Here is a 21,886-nt window from a genome sequence, read left to right on the forward strand (position 1 = left end):
AACAAAAAATCACACCTAGAAACATCATAGTCAAGCTACTAAAAGCCAAACAGAGAGAGAAAGAATCTTGAAGGAAGCCAGAGAAAAATTACACATCACACACCGGAGAACAACAAAACAATGAGTTAATTCTCATAATAAACAGTGAATCCAAGGAGGCATTGGAATGACATGTTCAAAGTCTTGGGGAAAAAAGAAGTGGTCAACTAAGGATTTTATAATCAGTGAAACTATTCTTTAAAAGTAAAGGCAAGATAAAAACGTTTCTAGATAAAGTGAAACTGAGAATTTGTTAATATAGAGACCTGCACTATAAGAAATGCTAAAGGAGTTCCCTCAGACTGAAGAGAAATTACTCTAGAAATAACTCTATCCAAAGGGAGAAATGAAGAGCACTTGGTAAATATATAAGTATATATAAAAGTTATATTCTTCCCTCTCCTTCAGTTTGTTTGGACAACATGTGCCTATTTAAAGAAAAATTATAACACTATTGTAGAGTTTATAGTATATGTAGATAAGTTACGTATGTATAACCGTAGCATGAAGAAGAGGACTGGGAAATGGAACTAAACTGGTATGAATTTCCTATAGATATTTTACTAGAAGTAAGTCAATACTAACTTGAAATAACTTGTGATAAATTAAAGGTATGATGAGGTTAAGATAAACAGCAACTACTAAATAATGCAAATTTTAGGGGAAATAAAACAGTATACTAAAAAAATAATTGCTTACCACAAAAGAAGGCAATAAAAGAGGAATAGTAGAGATGGGACAGATAGCAGATAGCAAAATGGCAGATCTGTGTCCAGTCATATCAGTGCTTATATTAAATATGAGGCAACTAAACAAAAGGCAGATTTTCAGACTGGATGCGAAAAAGCAAGTTCCAACTAAATGGTATCTATAAGTGATATACTTTAAATTCAGAACCAAAAAGATTGATAGTAAAAGGATGAAAAAATATATACGAAGCAAACTGTAAACATAAGAGATGTGGAGTGATTATATTAATATCAAACAATGTAGTTAAAACAAATATTACTGGAGACAAATGAGGACTTTTCATAATGATAAGTTAATACTGCAGTAAGATAAAAAAATTACAAATGTGTGTTCTAACACTAGAGCTCTAAAACACATGAAGCAGGGACTTCCCGTGTGGTCCAGTGGGTAAGATTTTGTGCTTCCATTGCAGGGGGCCCAGGTTCAAACCCTGGTCAAGGAACTAGATCCTGCATGCAGGCCGTAACTAAGAGTTTGCATGCTGCAACTAAGAAGTCCGCATACCTCAAAAGATCCCACGTGCTGCAACTAAGACCTGGTGCAGCCAAAAAAAAAAAAAAAACTTAAAAAATAAAATACATGAAGCAAAATGTTCAGAATTAAAAGCAAAAATAGGTAAATCAATGATTATAGTTGGGGATTCATTAATACTCTTCTTGGAATAGTTGACAGAATAAGTAGATATAAAATTTGTAAGGATATGAAACATTGAAAAACATTGTCAAGCAATTTGACCTAATTGACAAGAGCAGAATCATGTTCTTTTCAAGTAAACATGGAATACTGACCAAGATCAATGATGTGCTCAATAAATTTAATACATTTATTTATTTTTCAATTTTATTTTATTTTCTTATACAGCAGGTTCTTATTAGTTATTTTATACATATTAGTGTATATATGTGAATCCCTATCTCCCAATTCATCCCCCCGCCCCGCCACCTTCCCCACTTGGTGTCCATACGTTTGTTCTCTACATCTGTGTCTCTGTTTCTGCCTTGCAAACCGGTTCATCTTTACCATTTTTCTAGATTCCACATATATGTGTTAATATACGATATTTGTTTTTCTCTTTCTGACTTACTTCACTCTGTATGACAGTCCCTAGGTCCATCCACATCTCTACAAATGACCCAATTTCATTCCCTTTTATGACTGAGTAATATTCCATTGTATATATGTACCACATCTTCTTTATCCATTCGTTTGTCAGTGGGCATTTAGGTTGCTTCCAAGACCTGGCTATTGTAAATAGTGCTGCAGTGAACATTGGGGTGTATGTGTCTTTTTGAATTATGGTTGTCTCTGGGTATATGCCCAGTAGTGGGATTTCTGGGTCATATGGTAGTTCTATTTTTAGTTTTTTAAGGAAACTCCATACTGTTCTGCATAGTGGCTGTATCAATTGACATTCCCACCAACAGTGCAGGAGGATTCCCTTTTCTCCACGTCCTCTCCAGCATTTGTTGTTTGTAGATTTTCTGATGATGCCCATTCTAACCAGTGTGAGGTGATACCTCATTGTAGTTTTGATTGGCATTTCTCTAATAATTAGTGATGTTGAGCAGCTTTTCAAGTGCCTCTTGACCATCTGTATGTCTTCTTTGGAGAAATGTCTATTTAGATCTTCTGCCCATTTTTTTGACTGGGTTTTTTTTTTTTTTTATATTGAGCTGCATGAGCTGTTTGTGTATTTTGGAGATTAATCCTTTGTCCATTGATTCGTTTGCAAATATTTTCTCCCATTCTGAGGGGTTGTCTTTTCATCTTGTTTATAGTTTCCTTTGCTGTGCAAAAGCTTTTAAGTTTCATTAGGTCCCATTTGTTTATTTTTGTTTTTATTTCCATTACTCTAGGAGGTGAGTCAAAAAAGATCTTGCTGTGACTTATGTCAAAGCATGTTTTTCCTATGTTTTCCTCTGAGTTTTATAGTGTCCGGTCTTACATTTAGGTCTTTAATCCATTTTGACTTTATTTTTGTGTATGGTGTTAGGGAATGTTCTAATTTCATTCTTTTACATGTAGCTGTCCAGTTTTCCCAGTGCCACCTGTTGAAGAGACTGTCTTTTTTCCATTGTATATCCTTGCCTCCTTTGTCATAGATTAGTTGACTGTAGGTGTGTGGGTTTATCTCTGGGCTTTCTATGCTGTTCCATTGATCTATATTTCTGTTTTTGTGCCAGTTACCATATTGTCTTGATTACTGTAACTTTGGAGTATAGTCTGAAGTCAGGGGGTCTGATTCCTCCAGCTCTGTGTTTCTTTCTCAAGATTGCTTTGGCTATTGCAGGGTCATTTATGTCTCCATACTAATTTTAAGATTTTTTTGTTCTAGTTCTCTAAAACATGCCATTGGTAATTTGATAGGGATTGCATTGAATCTGTAGATTGCTTTGGGTAGTAGAGTCATTTTCACAGTGTTGCTTCTTCTAATCCAAGAACATGGTATATCTCTCCATCTGTTTGTGTCACCTTTGATTTCTTTCATCAGTGTCTTATAGTTTTCTGAGTACAGGTCTTTTACTTCCTTAGGTAGGTTTATTCCTAGGTATTTTATTCTTTTTGTTGTGATGGTGAATTGGATTGTTTCCTTAATTTCTCTCTGATCTTTCATTGTTAGTGTATAGAAATGCAAGAGATTTCTGTGTATTAATTTTATATCCTGCAACTTTACCAAATTCATTGATTAGCTCTAGTAGTTTTCTGGTAGCATCTTTAGGATTCTTTATGTATAGTATCATGTCATCTGCAAACAGTGACAGTTTTACTCTTCTAATTTGTATTCCTTTTATTTCTTTTTCTTCTCTGATTGCTGTGGCTAGGACTTCCAGAACTATGTTAAATAATAGTGGTGAGAGTGGACATCCTTGTCTTGTTCCTGATCTTAGAGGAAATGATTTCCATTTTTCATCATTGAGAGTGATGTTTACTGTGGGTTTGTCATATATGGCCTTTGTTATGTTGAGGTAGGTTCCCTCTATGCCCACTTTCTGGTGAGTTTTTATTATACATGTGTATTGAATTTTGTCAAAAGCTTTTTCTGCATCTATTGAGATGATTGAAGGTCTTTATCCTTCAATTTGATAATATGGTGTACCACATTGATTGATTTGCATATATTGAAGAATCCTTGCATCCCTGGGATAAATCCTACTTGATCATGGTGTATGATTGTTTTAATGCGTTGTTGGATTCTGTTTGCTAGTATTTTGTTGAGGATTCTTGCATCTATATTCATCAGTGATAGTGGTCTGTAATTTTCTTTTTTATAGTATCTTTGTCTGGTTTTGGTATCAGGGTTATGGTGGCCTCATAGAATGAGTTTGGGAGTGTTCCTTCCTCTGCAATTTTTGGAAGAGTTTGAGAAGGATGGGTGTTAGCTCTTCTCTAATTGATAGAATTCACCTGTGAAGCCATCTGGTCCTGGACTTTTGTTTGTTGGAAGATTTTTAATCACAATTTCAATTTCATTACTTGTGATTGGTCTGTTCATATTTTCTGTTATTTCCTGCTTCAGTCTTGGAAGGTTATACCTTTCTCAGAATTTATTCATTTCTTCCAGGTTTTCCATTTTATTGGCATAGAGTTGCTTATAGAAGTCTCTTAATGATGCTTTGTATTTCTGTGGTGTCCATTGTAACTTCTCCTTTTTCATTTCTAATTTTATTGATTTGAGTCCTCTCCCTCTTTTTCTTGATGAGTCTGGCTAAAGGTTTATCAATTTTGTTTTCAAAGAACTAGCTTTTAGTTTTATTGATCTTTGCTATTGTTTTCTTTGTTTCTGTTTCATTTATTTCTGCTCTGATCTTTATGATTTCTTTCCTTCTGCTAACTTTGGGTTTTGTTTGTTCTTCTTTCTCTAGTTCCTCTAGATGTAAGGTTAGATTGTTTATTTGAAATTTTTCTTGTTTCTTGAGGTAGGATTGTATTGCTATAAACTTCCCTCTTAGAACTGCTTTTGCTGCATCCCATAAATTTTGGATCGTCCTGTTTTCATTGTCATTTGTTTCTAGGTATGTTTTGATTTCCTCTTTGATTTCTTCAGTGATCTCTTGGTTATCTAGTAACGTATTGTTTAGCCTCCATGTGTTTGTGTTTTTTACGTTTTTATCCCTGTAATTGATTTCTAATCTCAGCATTGTGGTCGAAAAGTTGCTTATTATGATTTCAATTGTCTTAAATTTACCGAGGCTTGATTTGTGGCCCAAGATATGATCTGTCCTGGAGAATATTCCATGTGCAGTTGAGAAAAAAGTGTAATCTGCTGTTTTCAGATGGCATGTCCTATAAATATCAATTAAATCTGTCTGATCTGTTGTGTCATTTAAAGCTTCTGTTTCCTTATTAATTTTCTGTTTGGATGATCTGTCCATTGGTGTAAGTGAGGTGTTAAAGTCCCCCACTATTATTGTGTTACTGTTGATTTCCTCTTTTATAGCTGTTAGCATTTGCCGTATGTACTGAGGTGCTCCTATGTTGGGTGCAGATAGATTTATAATTGTTTTATCTTCTTCTTGGATTGGTCCTTTGACCATTATGCAGTTTCCTTCCTTATCTCTTGTAACATTCTTTATTTTAATGTCTATTTTATCTGACATGAGTATTGCTACTCCAGCTTTCTTCTGATTTCCATTTGCATGGAATATCTTCTTCCATCCCCTCACTTTCAGTCTGTATGTGTCCCTAGGTCTGAAGTGGGTCTCTTGTAGACAGCATGTATATGGGTCTTGTTTTTGTATCCATTCAGCAAGCCTGTGTCTTTTGGTTGAAGCATTTAATCCATTTACATTTAAGGTAATTATTGATATGTATGTTCCTATTACCATTTTCTTAATTGTTTTGGGTTTGGTTTTGTAGGTCCTTTTCTTCTCTTGTGTTTCCCAGTAAGAGCAGTTCCTTTAGCATTTGTTGTAAAGCTGGTTTGGTGGTGCTGAATTCTCTTAGCTTTTGCTTGTCTGTAAAGCTTTTGATTTCTCCGTCAAATCTGAATGAGATCCTTGCTAGATAGAGTAATCTTGGCTGTAGTTTTTTCCCTTTCATCACCCTAAGTATATTTTGCCACTCCCTTCTGGCTTGTAGAGTTTCTGCTGAGAAATCAGCTGTTAAGCATATGGGAGTTCCCTTGTATGTTGTCATTTTTCCCTTGTTGCTTTTAATAATTTTTCTTTGTATTTAATTTTTGTCAATTTGATTACTCTGTGTCTCAGCGTGTTTCTCCTTGGGTTTATCCTGCCTGGGACTCTCTGCACTTCCTGGACTTGGGTGGCTATTTCCTTTCCCATGTTAGGGAAGTTGTCAACTATAATCTCTTCAGATATTTTCTCTGGACGTTTCTCTCTCTCTTCTCCTTCTGGGACCCCTATAATGCGAACGTTGTTGCGTTTAATGTTGTCCCAGAGGTCTCTTAGGCTGTCTTCATTTCTTTTCATTCTTTTTCCTTTATTCTGTTCCGTGGCAGTGAATTCCACCATTCTGTCTTCCAGGTCCATTCTTCTGCCTCAGTTATTCTGCTATTGATTCTTTCTAGTGTATTTTTCATTTCAGTTATTGTATTGTTCATCTCTGTTTGTTCTTTAATTCTTCTAGGTCCTTGTTAAACGTTTCTTGCATCTTCTTGATCTTTGCCTCCATTCTGTTTCCAAGGTCCTGAATCATCTTCACTATCATTATTCTGTGTTCTTTTTCTGGAAGGTTGCCTATCTCCACTTCATTTAGTTGTTTTTCTGTGGTTTTATCTTGTTCCTTCATCTGGTACATAGTCCTCTGCCTTTTCATTTTGTCTATCTTCCTGTGATTGTGGTTTTTGTTCCACAGGCTGCAGGATTGTAGTTCTTGCTTCTACTGTCTGCCCTCTGGTGGATGAGGTTATCTAAGAGGCTTGTGCAAGCTTCATGATGGGAGGGAGTGGTGGTGGATAGAGCTGGGTGTTGCACTGGCAGGCAGAGCTGAGTAAAACTTTAATCTGATTGTCTGCTCATGGGTGGGGTTGGGTTCCCTCCCTGTTGGTTGTTTGGCCTGAGGCGACCCAGCACTGGAGCCTACCGGGCTCTTTGGTGGGGCCAATGGCAGACTCTGGGAGGGCTCACACCAAGGAGTACTTCCCAGAGCTTCTGCTACCAGTGTCCTTGTCCCCTTAGTGAGCCACAGCCGCCCCCTGCCTCTGCAGGAGACCCTCCAACACTAGCAGATAGGTCTGGTTCAGTCTTCTATGGGGTCAGTGTGCTTTCCCCTGGATCCTGATGAGCACACTACTTTGTGTGTACCTTCCAAGAGTGGAGTCTCTGTTTCCCCCAGTCCTTTCCAAATCCTGCAATCAAATCCCGCTAGCCTTCAAAGTCTGGTTCTCTGGGAATTCCTCCTTCCGTTGCTGGACCCTCAGGTTGGGAATCTTGACATGGGGTGAAGAACCTTCACTCTGGTGGGTGGACTTCTGTGGTATAATTGTTCTCCAGTTTGTGAGTCACCCACCCAGTGGTTATGGGATTTGATTTTATTGTGATTCTGCCCCTCCTACCATCTCATTGCAGCTTCTCCTTTGTCTTTGGATGTGGGGTATTTTTTTGGTGAGTTCCATTGTCTTCCTGTCGATGATTGTTCAACAGTTAGCTGTGATTCCAGTGCTCTCACAAGAGGGAGTGAGTGCACGTCCTTCTACTCCACCATCTTGAACCAATCTCCATTTAATACTTTCAAAAATAGTAAAATCATATAGAACATGTTCCTTGACATTGGCTTCTCCTTTTTTATCCCCCTCATTTTGAGGGGGATAAATTCTGAGATTCATTTTCACTTGGGTTACTTTACTCACAAACCTTACTCGGTTGATTATTTCCCTGTATGTCTCACATTGCCTTATAATTCTAAAGCCCATGTAGTGTTGATATTGCATATATATATACACACACACACGTACATACACTATACACACATACACTTATGTGAACTAAATATATCTATATATTTTTGTTGTATATATTTGGAAGTATTTGTGTCTATTTACATTTCTCCCCCCATTGTTGAGCTTGAAGATAGGGAGCTGTTCTGCACAATTTATTTCCCATAGTTTGTGTCCTAGGACATTATGGATAGCGGCTATTCAGTGGAGGGCTCTAAGTTAATTGAAACTAAGATGTATAATTACTTGACTCTAAAAGCATTGTTCCAATAATAGTGTAGAAAATAAATGTTAAATTGAGTTTAATTTTTATTGAGATTCTTTTCTCTTCTTATCCATAATACAGGTACATCAAGAGAGTGTACACATGATTGAAGTCACAAGCAATTTGATTAATGAAACTCTAGCAAATCACCCTGAGTGGGCAAAGTAAGAATGTTGTTTTGACAAAAATAGAGATGGTTGGCCAAGGTTCTATGTCTGTTTGCATGAAATGATCTTCATTGATACAGTTACCTTGGAAGAGAAAAGAATTTGCCAAGGCTTTGATGAACGTTGTCATTTTTGCATAAGAATAGCATGTAATGGATGGTGGGGAGGGGGGAGTTCGTATATTTGAATTGAGATTCACAGTTTTCCACGTGTTTGTGACTTACTAAGCTTTCACCTACATTGTGTTATGTGTTCCTCAGTAGGTTGAAGAGATTATCCCCATTTCACAGATGAGGATGCAGGATCAAAGGCTAAGGAATTTGTGACGGTCCCCCATGGCACAGTCATCAGTGTTCCCATATTGTATCGTTTTTGCAGCAGTGTTGCAAACTGTGGCTCAGGGCCAAATCCAGCCACCTGTTCTTATAGAGATTTATTGGAACAACCTATACCCATTCATTTACATGTTGTCTGTAGCTGTTTTGGGGCTACAAAGGCAGACAGAATTGAGTAGTTGTGATACAGATTATATGTTCCGAAAAGCCTAAAATATTTATTTACATTCTGGCCCTTTACAGAAGAAATCTGCTAACCCCTGTCTTAGAGGATTTCTTTGTGTACTTGTTTAATTTGGCTTCTGTGAGAGGGTTTTTATGTCTTTGTGGAGAATGTTCAGCTGGACTATGCTGTTCACCTAATTGAACTTGATGACAAATTACATGACCTTTTTTACTAACGCCAGGGTGGTCACTAATTTATTTTAGGAAATACTCTGCCAGTTTTAAGATTATAAATTGAGATTTAACTTGGTTTTTTCCTTTGACTTGACTTTATTTCTTTATATAAAACCTGCTTAGGACATTCCTTGAACTTGGTTTAGAATCATATTTAAATATTCTCAGAAGGATTTCTGTTATATTTCTACCCACTTATCTCCTATTACCCAGAGCATACTCAGTGCTTGTTCTCAATATTTCTGATTAGTTACAAACTGTAGTATATCCATTCAAGGGAATAATACTTAGCATTAAACAAAAATGAACTGTCAGTTCATGCGGCAACGTGGGTGAATCTCAGAATAATTATGGTGAATGAAAGAAGTCAAGCAGAAGAGAGTCTATATGATATGAGTCCATTTATGTTAAGTTCTAGAAAACACTAATCTAGTGACAGATAGATCAGTGGCTGTGTGTGGATAGGGGTGGGTTCCAGGGAGGGAGTACAGAGGGGCGCAGGGAAACTTCTGAGAGTGATAGGTATGTTCATTGTCTTAGTGAAGGATATAAGAAGTAACATTGATCAGATTTTATTCTGTAACTGTCTCCCTCTGTGCTGTGGAGAAAAGGTGGAAGGTGTTCCAAGACTTGAGCCTCTTAGACGAGTTAAAAGCTAGGGTAAAACTAGGTGAGAGGCAGTAAAGCTCTTAATTGTGGACCGTTGTTGTGGAGTGAACAGGACAGACAGATTTGTAAGATCTTAAGGGGGTTAGTTGGTGATTAATTGGGTATAGGAAAACGAAACCTAGCGTGACTCTAATGTTTCAAGCTGTGGAACTTAGTGGATGATGGTGGATTCACCAAGATAGGAAACAGAGAAGCAGATATGGTGGGAAAACTAATTCACTTACTTTTTACCTGATGAGTTTGAGGTGTTTATGGTAAGTGTCAGCAGAGGCATCTAGTAGGCTGTTGGTTATGTTGGTGTACAGTTCAGGAGAGTGATCTGGAGTGAAGTTAAAAAATCGGCAGCCTTAATTATCTCCTTAGAAGAGGGCTCTTTTTCTTTGGTGGTCATTCTTCTGTAGTGGAAATAAGTCCAAAGCCCTTCTGTACTGGCTTTCAATTGTAATAGTACTATCTCTACTATTGTTTTGAAGGTACACACAAACTGGGGAGCCCCAGATCAGAGTAGTTCAGAAAGTTGGTTGTTTTTTTTTTTTTTTTTGCGGTATGCGGGCCTCTCACTGTTGTGGCCTCTCCCGTTGCGGAGCACAGGCTCCGGACGCGCAGGCTCAGTAGCCATGGCTCAGGGGCCCAGCTGCTCCGCAGCATGTGGGATCTTCCCGGACCGGGGCATGAACCCGTGTCCCCTGCATCAGCAGGCGGACTCTCAACCACTGCGCCACCAGGGAAGCCCAGTTGTTTTTGTTTTTAAATGTGGGAATAATTATAAAGTTCACAGGGACTTGCAAAGAAATGTATAGGGAGGTCCCCTGGACTCTTCGCCCCACCTTCTCTACTGTTGTTGTCATCTTGTATAACTATACAATAACAAAACCAGGAAATCAACATTTCACTAGTTTTACATGCACTTGTGTATGTATATGTGCGTGTATATTATATGTGTTCTCTGCAGTTTTATCATGCTTCCCATTAGCTATCAACACCACGTCAAGATACAGAACTGTTCCATCACCACAAGGCTCCCTCATGCTACCCCTTTTAGCCACACCTACCCTCTACCTCCTTCTCCAACATATTCCTAACCCTTGGCAACCAGTATTTTGTTCTCCGTATCTATAATATTGTTGTTTGATGAATGATACATAAATCTAATCATAGAGTATGCAGCCTTGTGAGATTGGCTTTTTTCACTTAGCATAATTCCCTTGAAGTCCACTGAAGATGTTGTATGTAGCAATAGCAAGTTCCTTTTTATTGCTGAATAATATGCTATGCAGGAAAGAATTTAAAAGCTATTTAGACTCCAGTAATTTGTGGGAGGTCTGATTCTTTTGCAGCAGATTCGGGGGGTGGTCATGAATGAATAGTTTCTTGCAAATCTCAGTACTCAGTGGATTCTTGTCCTGAAGATGGCAGTTGACCTTGTGGGAAATTCACGTGGGTGCTCTTAGTGGAGGTGATACAGTTAAGAATTGATTAGATATACTTTCTCCCAGTGTGGTACACATTTTGTGTGCCCTACATAGGTACCTCGACTTCCTGTGGATGCTTGGTGAGCTGAAGTATAAATTAGAAAGACTTAGGGTAGGATCAGCCTAGTAGAGCTTCAGAGAAAATGAAGTTGAAGTTGGAACACCTCTTAATTCTTTTCCTGGACAGTATTGTTAGTCTAGAACTCACTTTCTACTTACTACTCACTAGTCTCAAGCCTGCTGATTCTCAGGACCTGCATTAGGAGATGGCACTACGATGGTACTGAACGTCACTTAGCCCTGCCCTTACTTGGGAGGAACCCAGTAGATGAAGCTGTTTTTAATTGGGGCTGTTCTCTTGGTAGGTCATACTGTGATAGAGATTAATCTTTACCCAGGAAGATGAGGGTAGGCCAGTCCTAATTGTAGGAGCTTGGTTTCACCTGAGGGATACCTTTTGACTGAGGCTAGGAGAGTTAGTGATTGGCTGATGTAGTAAATATCTGAAGCAAGAAGCTCAGTTTAGAGGCCGTGGTTGGTATAAGACCAAGGTGTGTCCCAGTTTGTCCCAGCAAAGGTTGCTCAGGTTGTTTCTGGCCCCATGTCTCCTAGAGGGCACTGGCTGTGAGGAGGTCTGGACTGAGCCAAAGCCTTTGACTTGGCCTCACAGCAGCTCCTCTGTTGCTCTTCGGACACCTGCATGAACACAGTGGCAAAGTGTTTTCACAGCAGACAGCAAGATTTTTTTTTATCAGGCCTAATAGATGTTTCTTAGTCATTAAGGATCTATTCAGATACCTCTGTGAATTTCACACTTTTGAATAATAATAAAGGTTATAATTTTCCCCTAAAATGTAGTACCATGTAACTGAAAATATTCAACAGTCTCTTCAAACCACTAATGAATCTATAAATACGGGAGTAATTTAAAAGCTCTTAATTTCTCCCAAGTCACATCTCTATTTAGAGATCCAAATTTCCTGTTCCTATTATTATACTACAAGATTATTACATTTGTAAGTGTGTGATGTCAGTTAATCGGTGTTTAAAAAATTAAGTTCCAAGAGTTTGGTGCAGTGCACTATATTAGTTTTTCATTTTTTCTTTCTTTATTTTTAAATTAGTTGGCTTCCTGAGGCTCAGGTAGTCCAAAGAGCCCTTAATTCCGCGGCTAACAATGTGTATCAGTATGGACGAGAATGGATAACCCACAAGGTAAGGGAAGAGCCTCTTTTTGCGGCTTTCTCTTTGCAGGGTCTTCATTGGTAGTGGATTCTTGCTTTGACAAAGCAAAAATGGAGATTCTGTTTAGAACAATTTCTATTTTTGAGATAGGCTTAAATCTGCAAGTCAACAAGCAATATACGATGAAATTAAACATTCTGGATGATCATATTGATTAGTGCCGATAGCCTGAACAATCTGAGAGGTAGGCCTTTTGTTTCATGTTCAAGATAGTTCTGATTCATTATTTGTGCTTTAGAACAGAATGATCACTAAGCTTGGGTGGACAAATAAGGCTTTGTGGAGAAAAAAGTATGAACACATATTATATTTTATTATTTGCTGATAATTTGCTTTATTATTTGTGCTTGGCAGTTTCCAATTTGTTTCATTTAATCTTTCCAAGAAACTTATTGTAGTCTGAATTATTTTATCCCCTTTATAGATGAGGAAACAGACTTAGCAAAGCTAAGTAAATTCCCTATGGTCATGTAGTAAATTGCAGAGCTTGGTTTCAAACTGAAGAGTAATTCCAAATCCCTTGCTCTTTCTACTGTGGTATGCTAGAAGTGTGTGCCTGGAACTGAGTTTAGTGCTTTAATGTGGCACTTGAGATAAACCTTGAAGGAATGGAATGATAGGTCCTGGATGAATACAGAGAAGGAAGAGTGTATTTTAAGAAGGGGTATTTATGTGATCCAAGATGTAGAGACAGGAAGCTGAAGCTTAGTGAAGGGGAGATGAAAGACAGAGGAGAAGGCACAGTTATCACAGCTAAGATCAGACTCCATGATATGGATTTGGGATATCTCTTTTTTTTTCCCCCTAGTTTTGCCTGTGGAAATGAAGGTAATTTGAAGTTTTAATGTATTGAAGTAATTAGGATTGTCTAGGGATTGACAAGATTTGTTGCAGTGAGATGTGTGCCAGAAAAAAAGTATTAGTGTGTGATTTCTTGTTTAAAATTCAAAAACAAAATCTCAAAAAAAAAAAGGTATCTTGGAAATGACATTGTACATGCAGTAATCTGCTAACCTGAGGATGGAATTGTGGTCAACTTAAAAGTTAAGAGAAAAATATGTTACTAATCTTCCTGCGTCCATGCCAGATAACCAAATCAACTGTCACATGGAAGTTTTAAAAAATATATTTATTGAATAAATGAAAGTTAAGTACAGTTGACCCTTGAACAATGTGGTGGTTAGAGGCGCTGACCTTCTCTGTGGTCAAAAAACTCCCATATAACTTTACAGTTGGTGCTCATATACCTGGTTCCACATCCTCAGATTCAACCAACCACAGACTGTGGAGCACTGTAGTACATATTTAGTGAAAAAAATCCACATGTAAGTGGACCTGTGCTGTTCCAACCTGTGTTGGTCAAAGGTCCACTGTATGTGGATATGCATCTCAGAACTAATATAGAAGAAAGATCCAGTCATTGCAGAAGCTTTTAGACTTTTATATGTATATATGCCTGACTTATTCTATGGAAAGCATAGCATTTAATTTTTGAATTATCTGTTCAGGAGAAATTTTTATTCTGGAATTCTTACATATTTGGGAAAAGGATAAAGAAGGGGAATTTGGATAGCTGGAGAAATGTGCCTTAGATTTTAAAGAAGTAAATTTCAAATTACTTAGAGAAAAGATAGGTTTGAAACCTTTTGCTCAAGAGTGTAAAAGGGAAGACAGCTGAAGAGAGATGATATTGCTACGAAACATTGTAAAATATTTGTGATCCTCATTTGCAAGACACAGGGATAATATCTAAAAGCAACCGTTGAATGTCCATTAACTGATGAATGGATAAATAAAATGTGGTATATCCACATACTGGGATATTATTTGGCCATAAAAAGGAAGGACGAACTGATACATTTTACAACATGGACGAACCTTGAAAACATTAGGCTATGTAAAAGAAGCGGTCATAAAAGACCACATCCATTTATGTAAAATGTGTTGAAGAGGCATATCTCCAGAAACAAAGTAGAGTAGTCGTTTTCAGGAGTAGGGGGATTGGGGAGAAATGGGGGATTGATTACTAAAGAGTATGGAGTTTTCTTTTGCGGGGTTGAAAATGTTCCAAAATTGATTTTGGTAATCGTTGCATAACTGTGAATGTACTAAAAAACTGTTGAGTTATACACTTAAATGGATGAATTGGAGAACCTTCAAGACGGCAGAGGAGGAAGATGTGGAGGTCCCCTTCCTCTCCACAAATACATGAAAAATACATCTACATGTGGAACAACTCCTACAGGACACATACTGAATGCTGGCAGAAGACCTCAGACTTCCCCAAAGACAAGAAAATCCCCACATACCTGGCCGTGTGGCTGACAGGGTCTTGGTGCCCTGGCTAGGTGTCGGGCCTGAGCTTCTGAGGTCGGAGAGCCGAGTTTAGGACATTGGACCACCAGAGACCTCCCTGCACCCTGTAATATCAATCGGTGAGAGCTCTCCCAGAGATCTCTGTCTCAACACTGAGATCCAGCTCCATGCAACGGCCAGCAAGCTCCAGTGTTGGATGCCCCATGCCAAACAACTAGCAAGAGAGGAACACAACCCCACCCATTAGCAGAGAGGCTGACTAAAATCATACTAAGTTCACAGTACCGGATGCGGCCCTGCCCACCAGAAAGACAAGATCCAGCCCCACCCACCAGAACACAGGCACCAGTCCCCTCCACCAGGAAGCCTACACAAGCCACTGAATGAACCTTACCCACTGGGGGCAGACACCAAAAACAATGGGAACTATGAACCTGCAGCCTGCAAACAGGAGACCCCAAACACAGTAAGTTAAACAAAATGAGAAGACAGAGAAATATGCAGCAGATGAAGGAGCAAGGTAAAAACCCACCAGGCCTAACAAATGAAGGGGAAATAGGCAGTCTACCTGAAAAAGAATTCAGAGTAATGATAGTAAAGATGATCCAAAATCTTGGAAATAGAATGGAGAAAATAAAAGAAACGTTTAACAAGGACCTAGAAGAACTAAAGAGCAAACAAACAATGATGACCAACACAATAAATGAAATTAAAAATTCTCTAGAAGGAATCAATAGCAGAATAACTGAGGCAGAAGAACGGATAAGTGACCTGGAAGATAAAATAGTGGAAATGACTACCGTGGAGCAGAATAAAGAAAAAAGAATGCAAAGAATTGAGGACAGTCTCAGAGACCTCTGGGACAACATTAAACACACCAACATTTGAATTATAGGGATCCCAGAAGAAGAAGAGAAAAAGAAAGGGTCTGAGAAAATATTTGAAGAGATTATAGTCGAAAACTTCCCTAACATGGGAAAGGAAATAGTCAAGAAAGTCCAAAAAGTACAGAGAGTCCCATAAAGGATAAATCCATGGAGAAACATGCCAAGACACATATTAATCAAACTATCAAAAATTAAATACAAAGAAAAAATATTAAAAGCAGCAAGGGAAAACCAACAAATAACATGCAAGGGAATCCCCATAAGGTTAACAACTGATCTTTCAGCAGAAACTTTGTAAACCAGAAGGGAGTGGCAGGACATATTTAAAGTGATGAAACGGAAAAACTTACAACCAAGATTACTCTACCCAGCAAGGATCTCATTCAGATTCAATGGAGAAATTAAAACCTTTATACAGACAAGCAAAAGTTAAGAGAATTCAGCAACACCAAACTAGCTTTACAACAAATGCTGAAGGAACTTCTTTAGGCAGGAAACACAAGAGAAGGAAAAGACCTACAAAAACAAACCCAAAACAATTAAGAAAATGGGAATAGGAACATACATATCGATAATTACCTTAAATGTAAATGGATTAAATGCTCCAACCAAAAGACATAGACTGGCTGAATGGATACAAAAACAAGACCCGTATATATCCTGTCTACAAGAGACCCACTTCAGACCTAGGGACACATACAGACTGAAAATGAGGGGATGGGAAAAGATATTCCATGCAAATGGAAATCGAAAGAAAGCTGGAATAGCAGTTCTCGTATCAGAAAAAATAGACTTTAAAATAAAGACTATTACAAGAAACAAAGACGGACACTACATAATGATCAAGGGATCAACCCAAGAAGATATAACAATTGTAAATATCTATGCACCCAACATAGGAGCACCTCAATACTTAAGGCAAAGGCTAACAGCCTTAAAGGGGAAATTGACAGTAACACAATCATAGTAGGGGACTTTAACACCCCACTTTCACCAATGGACAGATCATCCAAAATGAAAATAAATAAGGAAACACAAGCTTTAAATGACACATTAAACAAGATGGACTTAATTGATATTTATAGGACATTCCATCCAGAAACAACAGAATACACTTTTTTTTTTAAACGTCTTTATTGGAGTAAAATTGCTTTACAATGATGTGTTAGTTTCTGCTTTAAAACAAAGTGAATCAGTTATACATATACATATGTCCCCATATCTCTTCCCTCTTGCTTCTCCCGCCCTCCCACACTCCCAATCCCAGCCCTCTACATGGTCACAAAGCACCAAGCTGATCTCCCTGTCCTATGCGGCTGCTTCCCACTAGCTATTTGTTTTACGTTTGGTAGTGTATATATTTCCATGCCACTCTCTCACTTTGTCCCAGCTTACCCTTCCCGCTCCCCATATCCTCAAGTCCATTCTCTAGTAAGTCTACATCTTTATTCGCATTTTGCCCCTAGGTTCTTCGTGAACTTTTTTTTTTTTTTTTTTTAGATTCCATATATATTTGTTAGCATACAGTATTTGTTTTTCTCTTTCTGATTTACTTCACCCTGAATGACAGTCTCTAGGTCCATCCACCTCACTACAAATAACTCAGTTTCATTTCTTTTTATGGCTGAGTAATATTCCATTGTATATATGTGCCACATCTTCTTTATCCATTAATCTGTTGATGGACTCTTAGGTTGCTTCCATGTCCTGGCTATTATAAATAGAGCTGCAGTGAACATTTTGGTACATGACTCTTTCTGAATTATGGTTTTCTCAGGGTATATGCCCAGTAGTGGGATTGCTGGGTCGTATGGTAGTTCTATTTTTAGTTTTTTAAGGAACCTCTATACTGTCCTCCATAGTGGCTGTATCAATTTACATTCCCACCAACAGTGCAAGAGGGTTCCCTTTTCTCCACACCCCCTCCAACATTTATTGCTTGTAGATTTTTTGATGATGGCCATTCTGACCGGTGTGAGATGATACCTCATTGTAGTTTTGTTTGTTTGTTTGTTTTTGCAGTACGCGGGCCTCTCACTGTTGTGACCTCTCCCGTTGTGGAGCACAGGCTCCGGACGTGCAGGCTCAGTGTCCAGGGCTCACTGGCCCAGCCGCTCCGCGACACGTGGGATCTTCCCGGTCCGGGGCATGAACCCATGTCCCCTGCATTGGCAGGCGGACTCTCAACCACTGCACCACCAGGGAAGCCCCTCGTTGTAGTTTTGATTTGCATTTCTCTAATGATTAATGATGTTGAGCATTCTTTCATGTGCTTGTTGGCATTCTGTATATCTTCTTTGGAGAAATGTCTGTTTAGGTCTTCTGCCCATTTTTGGTTTGGGTTGTTTGGTTTTTTGATTGAGCTGCCTGAACTGCTTGTAAATTTTGGAGATTAATCTTTTGTCAGTTGCTTCCTTTGCAAATATCTTCTCCCATTCTGAGGGTTGTCTTTGGTCTTGTTTATGGTTTCCTTTGCTGTGCAAAAGCTTTGAAGTTTCATTAAGTCCCATTTGTTTATTTTTGTTTTTATTTCCATTTCTCTAGGAGGTGGGTCAGAAAGGATCTTGCTGTGATTTATGTCATAGAGTGTTCTGCCTATGTTTTCCTCTAAGAGTTTGATGGTATCTGGCCTTACATTTAGGTCTTTAATCCATTTTGAGTTTATTTTTGTGTATGGTGTTAGGCAGTGTTGTAATTTCATTCTTTTATGTGTAGCTGTCCAGTTTTCCTAGCACCACATATTGAAGAGGCTGTCTTTTCTCCACTGTATTTTCTTGCCTCCTTTATCAAAGATAAGGTGATCATATGTGCATGGGTTTATCTCTGGGCTTTCTTTGATCTATATTTCTGTTTCTGTGCCAGTAGCATACTGTCTTGATTACTGTAGCTTTGTGGTATAGTCTGAAGTCAGGGAGCCTGATTCCTCCAGCTCCGTTTTTCATTCTCAAGATTGCCTTGGCTATTTGGGGTCTTTTGTGTTTCCATACAAATTGTGAAATTTTTTGTTCTAGTTCTGTGAAAAATGCCAGTGGTGGTTTGATAGGGATTGCATTGAATCTGTAGGTTGCTTTGGGTAATAGAGTCATTTTCACAATGTTGATTTTTTCCAATCCAAGAACATGGTATATCTCTCCATTTATTTATATTATCTTTAATTTTTCATCAGTGTCTGATAACTTTCTGCATACAGGTCTTTTGTCTCCTTAGGTAGATTTATTCCTAGATATTTTATTCTTTTTGTTGCAGCGGTAAATGGGAGTGTTTTCTTAATTTCACTTTCAAATTTTTCATCATTAGTGTTCTTAAGTGCTCATGGAACATTCTCCAGGATAGATCATATCTTGGGTCAGAAATCAAGCCTTGGTGAATTTAAGAAAATTGAAATCATATCCAGTATCTTTTCCGACCACAGCACTATGAGACTAGACATTGATTACAGGAAAAAAACTGTAAAAAATACAAACACATGGAGGCTAAACAAGACGCTACTAAATAACCAAGAGATCACTGAAAAAATCAAAGAGGAAATCAAAAAATACCTAGAAACAAATGACAATGAAAACACAATGACCCAAAGCCAATGGGATGCAGCGAAAGCAGTTCTAAGAGGGAAGTTCATAGCAATACAATCCTACCTCAAGAAACAAGAAAAATCTCAAGTAAACAACCTAAGCTTACACCTAAAGCATTAGCGAAAGAAGAACAAAACTCAGTGTTAGCAGAAGGAAAGAAATTATAAAGATCAGATCAGAAATAAATGAAAAAGAAATGAAGAAAACAGTAGCAAAGATGAATAAAACTAAAGGCTGGTTCTTTGAGAAGATAAACAAAATTGATAAACCATTAGCCGGACTCATCAAGAAAAAAATGAAGACTCAAATCAACAGAATTAGAAATGAAAAAGGAGAAGTAGCAGCTGTACTGCAGAAATAAAAAGGATCATGAGAGACTACTACAAGAAACTATATGCCAATAAAATAGACAACCTGGAAGAAATGGACAAATTCTTAGAAAAGCACAACCTTCCGAGACTGAACCAGGAAGAAATAGAAAATATAAACAGACCAATCACAAGCAATGAAATTGAGACTGTGATTAAAAATCTTCCAGCAAACAAAAGCCCAGGACCGTGTGGCTTCACAGGCAAATTCTATCAAACATTTATAGAAGAGCTAACACCTCTCCTTCTCAAAACTCTTCCAAAATATAGCAGAGGGCGGAACACTCCCAGACTCATTCTGTGAGGCCACCATCACCCAGATACCAAAACCAGACAAAGGTGTCACAAAAAAAGAAAACTACTGGCCAATATCACTGATGAACATAGATGCAAAAATTCTCAACAAAATACTTGCAAACAGAATCCAACAGCACATTAAAAGGACCATCTACCGTGATCAAGTGGAGTTAATCCCAGGAATGCAAGGATTATTCATTATACACAAATCAATCAACGTGACACACCATATTAACAAATTGAAGAATAAAAACCATATGATAATTTCACAGATGCAGGAAAAGCTTTCGACAAAATTCAACACCCATTTATGATAAAAACTCTCCCGAAAGTAGGCATAGAGGGAACCTACCTAAACATAATAAAAGCCATATATGACAAACCCACAGCCAACATTGTTCTCAGTGGTAAGGAACTGAAACCACTTCCTCTAAGATCAGGAACAAGTCAAGGTTGCCCACTCTTACCACTGTTATTGAACGTAATTTTGGAAGTTTTAGACACAGCAGTCAGAGAAGGAAAAGAAATAAAAGAAATCCAAAAAGGAAAAGAAGAAGTAAAACTGACATTGTTTGCAGATGACATGATACTATACATAGAGAATTCTAAAGATGCTACCAGAAAACTACTAGAGCTAAACAATGAATTTGGTAAAATAGCAGGATTAATGTACAGAAATCTCTTGCATTCCTATACACTAATGATGAAAAATATGAAAGAGAAATTAAGGAAACACAATTTACCATTGTAACAAAAAGAATAAAATACCTAGGAATCTACCTAAGGAGGCAAAAGACCTGTATGCAGAGAACTAGAAGACACTGATGAAAGAAATTAAAGATGATACAGACAGATGGAGAGATGTACCATGTTCTTGGATTGGAAGAATAAACATTGTGAAAATGACAGTGCTACCCAGAGCAATCTACAGATTCAACGCAATCCCTATCAGACTACCAATGGCATTTTTCACAGAACTAGAACAAAAAATTGCACAATTTATATGGAAATGCAAAAGACCCTGAATAGCCAAAGCAATGTTGAGAAAGAAAAATTGGAGCTGGAGGAATCAGGCTCCCTGACTTCAGACTATACTACAAAGCTACAGTAATCAAGACATTATGGTACTGGCACAAAAACAGAAATATAGATCAATGGAACAGGATAGAAAGCCCAGAGATAAACCCATGTACATATGGTCACCGTATCTTTTTCTTTTTTTAAAATTTATTTTTTATTTTTGGCTGCGTTGGGTCTTTGTTGCTGTGCATGGGCTTTCTCTGGTTGCGGCGAGTGGGGGCTACTCTTCATTGCTGTGCGCGGGCTTCTCATTGCGGTGGCTTCTCTTGTTGCAGAGCACGGGCTCTAGGCCTGTGTCATACAACATCCTCGCTTTAACTATCCTATCTACTTGTATTCTCTTTTTAAAATTTGTACCTAGAGATACTGCCCTGATACAGCAAGAGAATAAGTAATGAGTGCATTTCCTGTGTCCATTCTCTGATGACAAGAATGAAGAAGATGACAGCCAGTGCACAAACATGTCAGGCACTGTTCTAAATGCTGGCGAAAAGCAGTAAACCAGAAAGAGTTACAGCTCTCCTAGAGCCTTACATTCCGGGTGAAAGGAGACTAGCATTAAGCGTGCAAACAAAAGTTTCAGATCTGAAAGTGCTGTGACCAGAGTAAACAGAGTGATGTGGTAGAGAGTAACTCCAAGTGATGCTTTAGCTAGAATGGCCAGAGAATGCCTCTGAGAAGGTAATGTTTTCACTAAGACTTGAGTGGTGAGAAGGAGGCAATTTATGAAGGTCTTCGAAAAGAATGTTTCAAGTTGAGGGCATAGAAAATTCAGAGGCCCTGAGATGGGAAGGAGCTTGAATGAGGGAAAGGAAGGTCACTGTGGCTGGAATAGGGGATGTGGTGATGAGACAAGCCTTGAGGTCATAAAGAACTTGGGATTTTAATTTAGCTACAAAGGACTTTAAAACAGGGATATGACCAGATGTAGGATATTGAAAGCTCATCTTGGCTGCTTTATGGAGGAGTGGGCAAGAATGAAGAAGGCAGGGAGACCAATTGAAAGATTATTCTGATAGTCCAGGTGAGATGTTGACGAGTTGGACTAAGATCGCAGAAGTGGGAATTGAGAGAAATTGTCATATTTGGGATATGTTTTTGAGGTTGTCTTGACATGAATTGCTCATGGA

At 38.2% G+C, this 21,886-nt stretch overlaps 1 protein-coding gene across 2 annotated transcripts in view; it reads left to right on the top strand.

The window, feature by feature from the left end:
* The window catches only part of TMEM245 (transmembrane protein 245), a 103,815-nt gene that overhangs the window by 40,744 nt on the left and 41,185 nt on the right, over positions 1-21,886 (top strand). For both annotated transcript variants that reach the window (XM_060154667.1, XM_060154668.1), the window contains 2 exons: positions 8,031-8,113; positions 12,116-12,206. In XM_060154667.1, the coding sequence (XP_060010650.1) occupies positions 8,031-8,113; positions 12,116-12,206 (174 nt within the window). The remainder of the gene's footprint in view (positions 1-8,030; positions 8,114-12,115; positions 12,207-21,886) is intronic.

The sequence above is a fragment of the Lagenorhynchus albirostris genome, chromosome 7 (genome assembly GCF_949774975.1).
Source record: "Lagenorhynchus albirostris chromosome 7, mLagAlb1.1, whole genome shotgun sequence".
NCBI classification, from domain to species: Eukaryota; Metazoa; Chordata; class Mammalia; order Artiodactyla; family Delphinidae; genus Lagenorhynchus; species Lagenorhynchus albirostris.